The sequence below is a fragment of the Bos grunniens genome, chromosome 18, assembly GCF_055505025.1.
Source record: "Bos grunniens cultivar Pamir isolate PY7600 chromosome 18, Bosgru_T2T1.0, whole genome shotgun sequence".
Classification (NCBI taxonomy): Eukaryota; Metazoa; Chordata; class Mammalia; order Artiodactyla; family Bovidae; genus Bos; species Bos grunniens.
This window is the reverse complement of record NC_141182.1, coordinates 29752217-29766522: the sequence shown is the minus strand read 5'-3', so window position 1 is coordinate 29766522 and position 14306 is coordinate 29752217. Positions and strand designations below refer to the sequence as shown.

Sequence of the window (14306 nt, the reverse complement as noted above, 5' to 3'; positions counted from 1 at the left end):
TCTTATAATTATGTAGGTCAGAAATCAACATAGGTCTCTCCAGGCTAAGATAAGGCATCTGCATGTGTTCTTTTCTGGAGCCTCCAGGGAGAATCTGTTATTTCTTTTTAAACCTTTCAGTCTAGAGGCTACTCATTTCTTGGTTTTCGGCCCTTTCTTACATCTTCACAGTGAGCAGACTTAAATCTCTCTGACCATTATTCTGCAATCATATCTCCCTCTGACCACAGACAGAAGAAATTTCTTAAAGGATACATATATTTAGATTGGGCACACCTGGATAACCCAGAATAATCTACCCATTTCAGGGTCCTTAAATTAATCACATACATAAAGGCCCTTTTGACAGGTAAGGTAACATATTTATAGGTTCTAGTAGTGAGGACATGGATATCTTTGGGGGGCTATTTATCAGTCTACAGCACTTAGAATTGTAACATATCAGTATAATCATTGTAAATTGCAGCCACCATTTTGTATGAGTAAGGTATTCATTGATAAGTAGCTGGTGTGATTTGGGAGGATATGTTAGTTTGCTGGAGCTGGCATAATAACATGCAGAAGACAGAGTAGCTTAAAGCAACAGAAGTTTATTTTCTCACAGCTCTGGAGGCCAAAAGTCCAGGTGTCAGCAGGTTGGGTGTCTCCCTAGATCTCTGTCTCTTTGGCTTGCAGACAACTGCCTTCCGGCTACCCTTTCCCATACCTCCTCCATATGGTCTTTCCTCTGTGCGCCTGTGTCCCTGGTATCTCTCTGTGTGTCTAAGCTTCCTCTTCTTATAAGGACACAGTCAGATTGAATTAAGACCCATCTTAATGATCTCATTTTAACTTAAACATACTCTTTAATGGCTCTATCACCAGATATGATCACATGCTTTTCTATTTAAATTTTTATTGAAGTATGGTGATTTAACATATGTTATTTTCAGGTGTATAGCACAGTGACTCAGTTATTTTATATATATGATATATATGTATTATATATGCATATATATGAGTGTGTATGAATCTACATGCTGCCTGCAATGCAGGAGACCCAGGTTTGATCCCTGCGTTGGGAAGATCCCCTGGAGAAGGAAATGGAAACCTATATCTATATCTATATCTATCTATCTATCTATCTATATATATATATGATATTGTCACATTCTGAAGTACTGGGGGTTAGAACTTCAACATATTAATTTTGAAGAAGAAACTATTGACCTTCCAACAGAGGACCTGAAAGAATTATTTGTTTTTGTTTAAGAATGAAAAAACTTGATTTTCATAAAAAATACTAATAATATCATTATTATTGCAGGGGATTTATGGATTTGCAACAGATCTATTTATAGTGTGAAAAGTAAGGGCATTTTTAGTTTTCAGGTTGTTGTTGCTATTAGGGATTTTTTCAGCTAACTTCTAAGCTTCATTGACAGAATGGAGATGGAGTGGACAGACACATACGTACCCACACACACACACACACACTCAGTCTTAAACACACACGTATTTATAGCACTGAAGGCTATATTAGCATCTAATTCCATAAGTGATGGTATATTAGGTTCCATTTCCACATCATTATGGTCATTAGTCGCTAAGTCCTATCCGACTTTTGCAACCCCATGGACTATATAGCCCTCCAGGCTCCTCTGTCGAGATTTCTCAAGCAAGAACACTGGAGTAGGTTGCCATTTCCTTCTCCTGGGGATCTCCCCAACCCAGGGATGGAACATGGATCTTTTGCATTGCAGACAGTCTTCTGCATTGCAGGCAGATTCTTTACCAACTGAGCCACCAGGGAAGCCCCCATCCCATCACTATAGGGATACTATAGGAATGAAACTTGGGGGAGTAGAGTTAAAATAATTAAGAACAACTTTTACATACATACTATCCTTAGAACAGTCAGGTAAATGTTTTTATAATGGTGCTAATGGCTTTGTTGGTATCATTTTAATAAAAAGAAACTAAAATAGGGACATTTAAAGTGATTTGTCTGAAATCATATCTACTAGTTTTAATTCAAATCAGGTTTTCTGATTGTCATTTTTCGAAAAGGAAGGGTGTTTGTGAATCTATTTAGTTAGCCATCCTCTTATCTATTTCTTTGTGCACCTATCCATTCTCCAACAAAACCATTTAACGGCCCTTCTTCTTCCTCTTAATTTTTTATCACCACATTTGTCCATTTTTCCACCCACACATCAATAATCCATTGATGAATAATCAATAATTCATCTACCCATTGAGTTGTCAAACTTGCATATTTCTGTTTAATCTGTGCTTTGGTCATGACCCTCTTCTTTCTTATTGAGGTTGTGAATGAGACAGTTTACAGTGTTCAAGGGGTAGGAGTGGGTAACACAGCTAAGTTATTGTCAGGCTTTAAATTTTGGGTTTGTGGATTTCTTTGGCCATGCCACATGGCCTGTGGGATCTTAGTTCCCCGACCAGGGATTGAACCAGGGGCCCCTGCATGGGAAGCATGAAGTCTTAACCACTGGACAACACTTATCAGGCTTTTTGATCACATAAAAAAATGATTTGCCAGGGTCACATCCTATTCTATAGCCCAAACTAAATCCCGGGTTTATGTTATTTCACTTTTAACTTTAACTTCAACATTCTTCCAAGTTCATGGCATTTTGATTACCTCACAGTCCCTTTATAAAGAGAGAATTTCAGAGAGAATAGATGACTGTCATTTGGTTATCCACTGTGTTCTTTCCCACTGTGATCTTGTCAGTTTTTGGATAACAAAATGCATCCTGTTTAGCAAGTAATTGTGATTACCACATCAGAAATTTGTCTCATATTTTCAACTCCTATTGGGACTCTGGTTAATCAAGGTCTTTTCAAACATAAAGGACACTGACACAACCTTCTTAAATGTTTTCTCCTTTTTCCACAGTATAACGGAAGGTTATACTGGTCTCATCACTTCATGGCAAATAGATGGGGAAAGAGTGTCAGACTTTATTTTTCTGGGCTCCAAAATTACTGCAGATGATGACTGCAGCCATGAAATTAAAAGACGCTTGCTCCTTGGAAGGAAAGTTATGACCAACCTAGGCAGCATATTAAAAAGTAGAGACATTACTTTGCCAGCAAAGGTCTGTCTAGTCAAAGCTAAGGTTTTTCCAGTATCCATGTATGGATGTGAGAGTTGGCATGTGAAGAAAGCTGAGTGCTGAAGAATTGATGCTTTTGAACTGTGTTGTTGGAGAAGACTCTTGAGAATCCCATGGACTGCAAGGAGGTCCAACCAGTCCATCCTAAAGGAAATCAGTCCTGAATATTCATTGGAAGGACTGATGCTGAAGCTGAAACTCCAGTACTTTGGCCACCTGATGCAAAGAACTGACTCAGTCTTTTGGACTCTGTGGGAGAGGGAGAGGGTGTGATGATTTGGGAGAATGGCATTGAAACCTGTATAATATCATATATGAAACGAATTGTCAGTCCCCCCCCCCCAAAAAAAAAGACCCTGATGCTGGGAAAGTTTGAAGGCAGGAGGAAAAGGGGACGACAGAGAATGAGATGCTTGGATGGCATCACCGACTCAATGGACATGAGTTTGAGTAAACTTTGGGAGTTGGTGATGGGCAGCGAAGCCTAGCATGCTTCAGTCCATGGGGTCACAAAGAGTCGGACATGACTGAACAACTGAACTGAATTGAACTGAAGGTTTCAGTCTAAATTGATCTTTGAATATTAACAATATCCTTAATATATGTTTTAAATGTCCATATCTATTTAAAATCTACTTCTTTTGTTTGGCTAATAATCTTAGTTGTCTCCTTTTAGTCCTATTCACCTTGCTTACATTGTATATTATCACATTGTCTATTTATTCTGAACAAAATTTCCCTCTCTCATATCGACATCTGTCCTATTCATCTATCTATCTATATATATATATATGGAAAGAGAGATAGAAAAATTTTCAAGAGATTTGTGGAGAGTGATGATTGAGTTGAAAACTAAACATGCTCCAAGGATCTTTGTATAAGAATCTCTTATAATTTATAGTTGAACTCCCAAGTACTATGTCTGCTTGAGTATAAGACAAGGAATAGGACTTTGAGAGAAAAAATTTATTATGTTTTCCCAAATGAGTCTTTTTAGTGAGAAACCCTGTGGTCCTTCCACCCACCTACTCAACAATATGTCCATTTGTTCATTCATGTGTTGATTCATAGAATTTAATGTGCTTGATCCTTTCACCTAAATTTCTTTTAGTAATAGATCCACAATTATTATTCACCCACACTCTGGCACACACAAGCATTTATTCAATGACACAATGCACATTGACCACCCCCTTTTACTTCTAGGCTTACAGTTTTTGAATAACAAGAAATAAAAATGAAGTACACTTTAAACACCTTACAGTTTTATTCGTGAAATACACATCACTAAAGCTGAAAAAAGAGTAAAAGCTTCCAAATAAATCTACTGTCTGTACTTCCTAAACAGTAAGTACCAAATATGTGATTATATTCCCAATATAAGAATGTCCAATGTAAGAGTTTAAGCTACTTTGTACAAACAGCATTTTAGTCAAGAAGTAACATTCTTGTATTTACTACAAAGTAATGCTGCATGTCGAATTCTGACCCACAATATATTGTTAGGTGTATTTTTCTTGGAAAGAAGTTCCAGTTTTGGCAGAATCTATCATTGTAATTCCAAGATTCAGTCTCCACAAGAATCCACCCTATATGCAGTTTTGTTTGAATGTTTTAGTTCCTAGAAGATAATGTGCTTTACCGATTATCTATTGGCATATTTTAAGCATTACAAAAACCCTTTAGGTTTTGTAATGATAGGTTGTTAAAACTGTTATTAAAAAATACTTTACAAACAAGGACACCGAATTCTGGGGAGATTAAGCAAATCCCTCAGTGTTTTCCTGTTTGTTCTATTTCTTATCAGGCGTTCATTCTGGTTCCCATAATATCAATTACTACTTTATAAATCTTTGATTGCCTTAAAGAAACGTATTGACTTCCAACCCTGTAGGATTTAATATATTAGCCAGTATGTTATCAACATACATACGATAAGAAAGTATTATTGTTCAGTTGCTAAGTTGTGTCCAACTCCTTGTGACTCCACGGACTGCAGCATGATGCCAGGCTTCGCTGTCCTTCACCATCTCCTGGAATTTGTTCAAACGTGTGTATTGAGTCGGTGATGCCATGCAACCATCTCATCCTCTGTTGCCCTATTCTCACACCCTCACTCTTTCCCAGCATCAGGGTCTTTTTCAGTGAGTCAGCTTCTCGCATCAGGTGGCCAAAGTATTGGAACTTCAGCTTTAGCATCAGTCCTTCCAGTGATATGTCCAAATGAAAGGAGTTCAATGTCTTTTATGCCCCTACTAAGTCACTTCAGTCGTGTCCAACTCTGTATGACCCCATAGACGGCAGCCACCAGGCTCCCCCACCCCTGGGATTCTCCAGGCAAGAACACTGGAGTGGGTTGCCATTTCCTACTCCAATGCATGAAAGTGAAAAGTGAAAGTGAAATCGCTCAGTCGTGTCCGACTTTTCGCGACCCCTTGGACTGCATCCTACCTGGCTCCTCCATCCATGGGATTTTCCAGGCAAAGTACTGGGGTGGGTTGCAATTTCCTTCTTTATGCCCCTATAGTTGCTTAAATACTGGAGTCTTGATCTCAGTACTTAAAGAAAAGAAAAAGAAATCTGAGAATACAGAACTTAAGCATCCTCAGAGCATGTTTAAGATCATTTTGGTAGGATAGGCACACTTATGTTATTTTTCCTATGACATCATTATGGAATGGATCCATCTCCTTTCTCTGAATCCTATCAACAAGGGTAATTTGGCTTCACTTGTGTGTGGGTCTTTATATAAGGAGAAATTTTGCTTATCATGATCGCTCAGATAGTTGAAATGCTGTTTATCATCAAAACATTCCCTTAAAAAAAAATTGGACTTGGGAACTTTCTTTATTGGAGTCTGGCTAAGAGAGATTGGATTTTCTGTAAACTTACATGTCATGTTTCCAAACCCATAAAGCTGTGGTCCAGACTGAAGAAAGTAGCAAATTTGCCAAGGTCATAAGTGTTGGCTTGCAAAGTCTCTTGGTAAACAGCCTGCCAGCCTCTTCTTGTCAATATTCTCTGTTTGCATTCCTATTAGTTGAGCATACTGCCTTTCTATTTCTGTCTCTACTCTATTTCAAGCTTTTATAGGACAAACTGTACTTATGGCTTCATGCACATGGCTTCTAAATGTCTTTAAAAAATGCCTATTGACATTTAGGGACAGAGTAGGGAGTCTGCTCCAGCCCATCTCCTTCTCATACAGTGAACTAGGAAACCCCCAGGCTAACTAGATATGCAGTCCTGGGGGTTTCTCTGGAAAGATGCCAAAATGTATAGGCTCTGAAATCTGATTTACTGAGTTACATCTGGTTCTGTTATTTGTTAATTATGTGAACTTGAGAAAATCCATATATTTACAGAACCTGTATCTCTCATCCTTGTAAAGTCACTGACAAGGTGCAGGCCGTTATGATAGATCCTATACAGACACAACAGCCATTAGACTTTACTGAGCATCTGCTATGTACCAGCTATTATGCTTGTTGTTGAGAAGATTGTTGAATAACATACCTCGATGCCCTGTCTTTGTGGCACTTACTATCTTAAACAGTAGCACAAGTATTGCATTCCTAATTCTGGTGATAATTTTGGATTCCTGCAGCCAGAAGCAGCAGTTTACTCAGACTTGCTTCCAATTTTCTATTTCTCTGGGCATTGCTCCCCTTGGCCAGGTTAAGGTATTCAGCACTCATACCAGCAGCTAACGCAGAGTGCAAAGACCGCAGATCTGAGATATCAGGATGCTACACATTTGTCTCCTGTAAAACATCAGAACTTTTTTGTCAACGTAGAAGGTCACCTGCATTGTAAGATGCTCTGTTCTAGTCTTTTAATCGGTGATTGTGTCTTCTTCATTCTTTCACCGTGTAAGACAAATTTCAGGGTAATTTGGTTTGTATGAGAATGAAGGACTATTATTATTTCACTGAATTATTTCTTCAGAGTGTATGATCACATGCGTAAGTGCATATTCCCAACTCAATCTTACTAACATGCTGAGGTGTTCTTATGTCTATTACTGAGCTGTAGTTGTATAATTTGTTTCTGCAAATTGTTAAGAATGATGTGACTCAGAAATAGAGAACAGATTTGTGGTTGCCGGTGTGGGGGTGGGTGGGGGAGCAAGGGAGGGAAGGATTGGGAGTTTGGGCTTAGCGAGGAAAAGTGTTATATATAGAATGTGTAAACAGTAAGGTCCTGCTGTATAGCACAGGGAATTGTATCCAATATCCTGTGATAAACCATAATGAAATAGAATATGAAAAAAGCATATCAGTCTATCTATATGAGTCCCTTTGATATACAGCAGAAATTAACCCCACATTGAAAATCAACCATACTTCAATAAAGTAAATGGAATATAAAGCGGCATGACTGGATGAAATAATTATTTAGATTTACTAAAGTGTTGTAACATTTCAGCATATAAAGGCATCTTACAAGCGATGTGGTCCAATCTCACTCCTCCTACTCCATCTCCCACCGTCGTATTATGATTAATTTAGCTCTATCCTGGGTCAGGAAGATCCTCTGGAGAAGGAAATGGCAACCCACTCCACTACTTTTGTCTGGAAAATCCCATGGATGGAGGAGCATGACAGGCTACAGTCCATAGGGTCGCAAAGAGTCGGACACGACTGACCAACTTCACTTTCACTTTCAAAGCATCAGGAACCCGCGGTTGTCTAGTTCTACTTGAATACAATGATGAAAGCAAACTCATTCTTGAATGGACCGTTTCATGTTGGGTCAGCATCTTTTGTGAGATGTTCTATTGTGTGCAAGAAGACTGAACTACAGGTTAAAATAAGTAGACTTCAAGTCAAACTTCTGGTCCTTCTGGTGGGGGAGCAGTTCAAAACAGGAATGTATTGTTTTCCTGTATCAATTTACTCTTTCTCCTTACCTGCCCTTTCACTCCCCTAGCAGCCTAAATGTGTACCTGATTTAGAGTGAAGTCCTGCATTCTTTATCATTTTGGTCAAAAATTTATACTCTGTTACGTTTCTGGTCCCACCTTTGATATTAATTGGTTACCATTTAAGAATTAGATTATCCATCCATTTGTAACTGATATAGATCGTTAGCCCGAAGTACCTGTGTCTCCCTGACAGGCACCTACTAGATACTGAGAACACAGTGTAAGATGTGACTTTATTTAAGTGTGCTAAGCTTGCTGTTCTCTCCAAGGGAGAATAGATTGATGAAAACCAGGAATCAGTAAGTGAGAGAGATTCATGTTGTAGTGATCATTGTTAACCCCTTTGGGTTCTAAAGATTCTGATTCTCTCCCAGTAACTCTAGAGGAAGACAGGAAATTTGAGAAAGTCTCCTGGGATTTCCTTTTGGATTGAGTGGAACTTCAAAGTAAGTTCCGAGGTCAGAGCTACAGATGTTCACATGAGGAGCTGATTTCCCCCGTAGTTCACTGAGTCCTATTCTACATCACTCACTCTCCAGGAAGAGGTTGGCAAGCACGGTAATTAAGTCATTCTTTGGTATTAAGATAGGCACTCAGAGGAGACTTTATCTTCTCTTGGCTCTACTGTATTGATACTAGAAGTACTTCAGTGTCCTCAAGAATTCTGAAGAAGAAGGTGGAAAAGTAGTTTGTACTTTTATAATTTGACAGCCACAGAACTATCTCTGGTCATCTGATCTTTAAGGGTACATTTACTAATTTTAAATTCAGAAATAAATTGAACATTTAGAAAAGCAAAAAGGTATTTTTCTTCTAGCCTCAATAATCAGAAAGTGCCATAAATTCAAAGTAGTTTAGCCTTTCATAATAAGTTGGCTGAAATCACTAGATGTTAGATTAGTTTAGCTGCTTTCTTCTCATATTGTAAGGACAATATAGGCTCAATATGGAAATTTAGAAGAGTGAAGTACAAACTGTCCGTAGTATAATTAAACAGGGATTAGCCAATGCTTGTATTAGTTTTGACTAATATCACTGCACACTTAAATTTTAAAAATGAATGCAGTATTTTATTTTAAATAAAAAAGTATGTATCTAATTTAAAAAAAGAGAGATGGGTGACACTGAAGAATAGGGTAGGAGGGGCTCTTATTCTGAGGACAGTGCTATTGAATATCAGGCACTTTCCTCTGTTTTCTGTTATTCATCCACTGTCATCCATCCACTCGTCCTTCCCTTGATGTTCCCTCTGCTATGTCTCAGGAGTTCTGCTAAAATTGAATGCAGAATTGAGGGAACTCAGGGTTTTATGTTTAGAGTAGATAAGGTTTCAGCTCACTAGACCTCACATTTCTAAATTTCTTCACTCTTCTTTAAATTACTATTTTGAAAATAAAATGAGACGGTGTTCTTTCCTTCCCTTCCCTTCCTTTACCTTACTCCGCAAACACTTTCTGAGCCCCAAGAGCATGACAGACACCTTACTAGGCAGTGGGAATGCAAAGGAAAGTGGAAATGCAAATGTTTCCTCCCATGGCTTTTAAAGTTTTAAACTTGTAATTAGGGGATATTATGCAAATATATGAAAGATAGTGAGGGTGTAATTACATTGATGCTCACAATTCAGCTCAATTATGTTGTGGTCCTGTTACAATCCCTGAAATGGAAGACGCAACATGAATGACCAATGAATGACCAGGATTGCTCACTGTATACCCGACACTCGGTGCTCCTTGCCAAGGCTGCAGGGAGTGACCACAGGGGTTCATCTGGTTGTAGGTGACACAGATCATGGGTGTGGGGCTGAACTTGGAATCCCAATTTGAGGTAGCTTTGTGAATTGAGGTCTAAGTTTTCCTCTGACTTCCTCTTTCCCTTTGCTTTTAAGACTTTTGCTAACGGGTGCCTGCCTACCACTGTGATTTACTGAAACAAAACTATTAGGATGCCAGGCTAGTTGCTCAGCAGCGTGTGAACCCGTGACTCCTGCACTGGCAGGTGGATTCTTTATCATCGAGACACCAGGGAAACCCAAATCATTACTTTTTTGTAGTGGCCTTTGCTGTTCCCCACACTCTATTTTGTGAGTTAAATAAATTTAACATATGCACTCCGTCGCCACCTCCCCCCACCACCCCAGCTTTCTTTCTGTATCAGAGCCTTGGGGCATGTATTTGAATCCAGGAAATTTACTTTAAATCTTATGTTGTTAAGATTTCCACTTGCTGATAGTAAATTCTATGGAAAAGTTCCCTAAAAACCTCTGAATTTCAGTCATTTCATTGTTGAAATGCAGGAATGGTCTCTGGTTGGCTGTGAGAATAGATTACATATGTAGATGCAAGATGTTTACCAGATAATAAGTAATCAGTGTGTGTGAAAGTAATAGTAACAGTAACAATAACAAATATTTTCTGTTTGTGTTATCTCCCACAAAGCTGTGGGTCTTTGAGGGCAGAGACCATGTCTGCATTGCTTATAATCATGTTTGGTGCATAATTAACCAATGAATGGATGAGGTCTTTGTACCACAGCCAGGCCAACATCTTACCACTGCAGCCAATTTGCATGTGGCCCTTATCCCGGTATAATTAGCAGAAGCAGCCCTTAGGAGAGATGGTCCTCACACTTCCAGATGATGCATGATGTGTGAGAATTTGGGATGTCTTTGGCATCATGATCTCACAGAGAAGGTCCTGGGGTGGGTTGACAGAACAGTCTTGATACATTGAAGTGAACAGGTTTAAACAGACACATGAAGACCAACCAAGAGAGCAGCAGCTTATTAGCATGTATTCTGATTTCTCAGGACCAGATGTGGAGTCTTATGAACATTTGCTCCCTGTAAATTGCTATTCTTACACACCCACAGGTCTTTATTTGTAATGTTAAGTTGATTACTTCAATGAGCCATGTTCAAGTGTGTGTATGTGTGTGTCAATATTAATAACTGGATGAAAGAAATGAATATGGAAACACAATACTCTGCCTTTTAAGATCATGAGGGCTCTGGATTTTGCTGAGATTTGCTAAAAATAATTTTCCAGAAGAAAGAGGAAGTACACAGTGTTTGCTAAGAGCTTTTTTCTCCATTTTTTCAGGATGGAATTTTGGGAACTTTTCACTCAGCTTGCAGATAGGCTTTATTATAGTGTTTTCAGATAGCTGTATATAGTTGAGGATGTTATGAAGTAGAAACAGCTTCAGTTATTATACAGTTAATATTTAAATTTTCTGTTTTTCAAATAGATCATCTCAGATTATAAAACCAATTCTGCAAAATAGGTATCTTATCTCCATATTAGAGGCAAAGTAACTGAAGCTCAAATAAATGTGTTAATTTCTTCAGTTCACATAGTTAGCGAGATCTGAGTTTTACTTAGCTTATTGTTTTTTCAAAACCTATGCTGTTCCCTTCTCCCTCAGTTATTTCTAAATACAAAGGAAAGGACCATCAAAATCTAAGAATATGATAGGATTTACTAATCAGAGGCCATTCATAAATGTATGGAAAATATGGCACGAATAAGCTCTAACATAAATAATAACAGTATTTTGAATGACTTAATTTTTGATAGCAAAACTGTGATGGGCAAGAGTGACACATGTCAATACATTCTGAGTCTCAGGAATGCATGTATATGAATGGGAACATCCATGAATCATACTTTATTCAAATTTTTCTTTTTTAATAAAAATGCTAATAGAATATTAAAATGCACATAAATTAAAATGATCATAAATTTGGATTAATATCACATTAATGAATTATATTCCCACATTCATTAAGATGAAGTGGCATTTCAATATTTCCTCTTGTTAATAAGTTTAGTACAATAAATGAAATGGATACAATTTGAGGTTTAATAAATATTTGATGTAATCTTATGTTTTAACTTTTAAAAATATTCAGAAGTAAAATAGGCGATCTAGATGCATTTGGACGCGTTGTTGCTGTTTTATGTCTTTTGTATAATCTTTTCTTTTCATTTATTGAGGAGCTAAATAAAATTTAAATTGGCAAAGAAAGTGATAAAATCTGTTCTGAATCAAAAGTGATCCCAAGAGAACACAATGCCTTTTGAGTTTATAGGAGTTTCTTTGCACAAGACTTTTTTTCTTCAATATATACATATATATATTTTAAGGAACAGGTATTTAAAAATCTCATGATGCGAGAACGAACTATGCACACCATAAACAATTCTTATGGCGCTTGCCAGATCTTTTGTGTTGGGGTTATGTGTGTGCTCGTCTCAGCCTCTCCTCTTTCCCCACATAAGTCAGTTGCTCAGTCATGTCCGACTCTTTGTACCTCCATGGACTGTAGACCGCCAGGCTCCTCTGATCATGGGGATTCTCCAGACAAGAATACTGGAGTGGGTTGCTGTGCCCTACTCCAGGGGTCTTCCCAACCCAGGGATCGAACCCAGATCTCCTGCATTGCAGCGGATTCTTTACCATCTGAGCCACCAGGGAAGCCCAATAACTAATTATATTGGCATTTAAATAATTGTGTTTATCTGAAAATATGTGCATTTAAGGAATATTTTACAACTATAATCCAATGAATTTTCCTTTTAAAAATGCAAATTAAAAATATATATTCTTGTTTTATTTTATTTTTTAATAGGAGTCTATATAGTATAAAGAAAAAGCCCCATATATCAGAACACTTTTGTCTCCCTCCCGAGAATAAACTATGAAATTTTGGGATTCTGTTTTCCCCAGTACATACCAAAATGTTTTAGGCAGAGTAGGTGTTCAATAAATATTTATTGCCATGATTGAAGATGGATCTGAATTCCTGCTGCAAAGTTTTTATTTCTCAAAGAAGTCCCATTTCTGGAAAATGTGCTCCCATAATCTGGTCTCAGTCATCTTTGTAAAATGGGAATAATTTTCCTGGACTAGAAGAATTATACAAATCAAAGGGGAAAAAATAACTTACACAAACATAAGGTCTTAATATCCATCAGATTGTTAGAATTATGTCAGCGTTATGAATAGAGCAGCCAGAGCTGAGTTGAACTTTAGGCCGGCTGCACTTGTTTCTATCAAGTAGAAACTGTAGAGATGTTACAATATACCTTCTCAAACTTCCCTTTTCTTGTGTTTCATATGAAATATTCCAATTCAATGACTTTTGGAAAAAATGAGAAGAATTAGTACATGAGAAGTGATTCACACAGTTTTTGGCACACAGATAGTAGCCCATAAAAATAACTAATAATAATAATAACTTTAAATTTATTAAATTGAAAAGAATGCATACATTTTTATATATTCTTATCAATCTTTTTATCATTCTAATTGCACATCAGTTAATACTAAGCAAGTAAATATATGAATAAATTGAAGGAACACATATACTTTAGTGTTTTCTGCTCAGTTTTTTTTATCATTGTAAATGTGTATCAATTTATACTGAACGGGCCAGAGTATTTTTTAAAGGCATTCAAACATATTTGTTTGACTCTCATATACTGTACTTGACATACAGACGGTTGCACAGACTCTCTGTGCAGCTACTGTTGGCAGAAATTGATGAAGTTATAATCACTGTAGAAAGAAACAACGTTATATTGAAACAGGAGGTATTTAAAACATACTTTGCAAATTGCCACATCACTAACCAATGTCCCCTTTCATTTTAGCTACACACAGACCTGGATCCTGGGAGCAAAAAAATCAAATACATCCTGTCAGGCGATGGAGCTGGGACTATCTTTCAAATCAATGATGTAACAGGAGATATTCATGCTATAAAAAGACTTGACCGAGAGGAAAAAGCTGAGTACACCCTGACCGCTCAGGCAGTGGACTGGGAGACGAATAAGCCTCTTGAACCTCCGTCTGAATTTATTATTAAAGTCCAAGACATCAACGACAATGCCCCAGAGTTTCTCAACGGACCCTATCATGCCACTGTGCCAGAGATGTCCATTTTGGGTATGTATGCTTCCATTTTCACAGAACTATTAAGAATCATCTTTAAAATAGCTTTTGGCATCAGGGATAGTGTGTGACTGAATAAGAGACATTTATTACCGTCTTATCTCTAATTTGCATTTCCAAATCCCCATTTTTGGCCTCAGTTCCACAGCTCAATAGCTTTAGTCCCTGAGTAATAGGAACTGACGAAGCAGTTTTATTAAAATCTCTCTCCTTGCACGACAGTACTTCAATAGGCTGAATTTGTATTCCTCTCATAGACCTGGAGTTCGAGTATTGTTACTGAGGCGGATTTATCAAGA

The 14306-nt window shown here is 37.6% G+C and overlaps 1 protein-coding gene across 1 annotated transcript in view; it reads left to right on the top strand.

Moving 5' to 3' along the window:
• CDH8 (cadherin 8) overlaps positions 1-14306 on the top strand; it is a 404121-nt gene that overhangs the window by 125806 nt on the left and 264009 nt on the right. The window contains exon 3 of the mRNA XM_086349550.1: positions 13707-14001. Coding sequence (XP_086205676.1) covers positions 13707-14001 — 295 coding nt within the window. The remainder of the gene's footprint in view (positions 1-13706; positions 14002-14306) is intronic.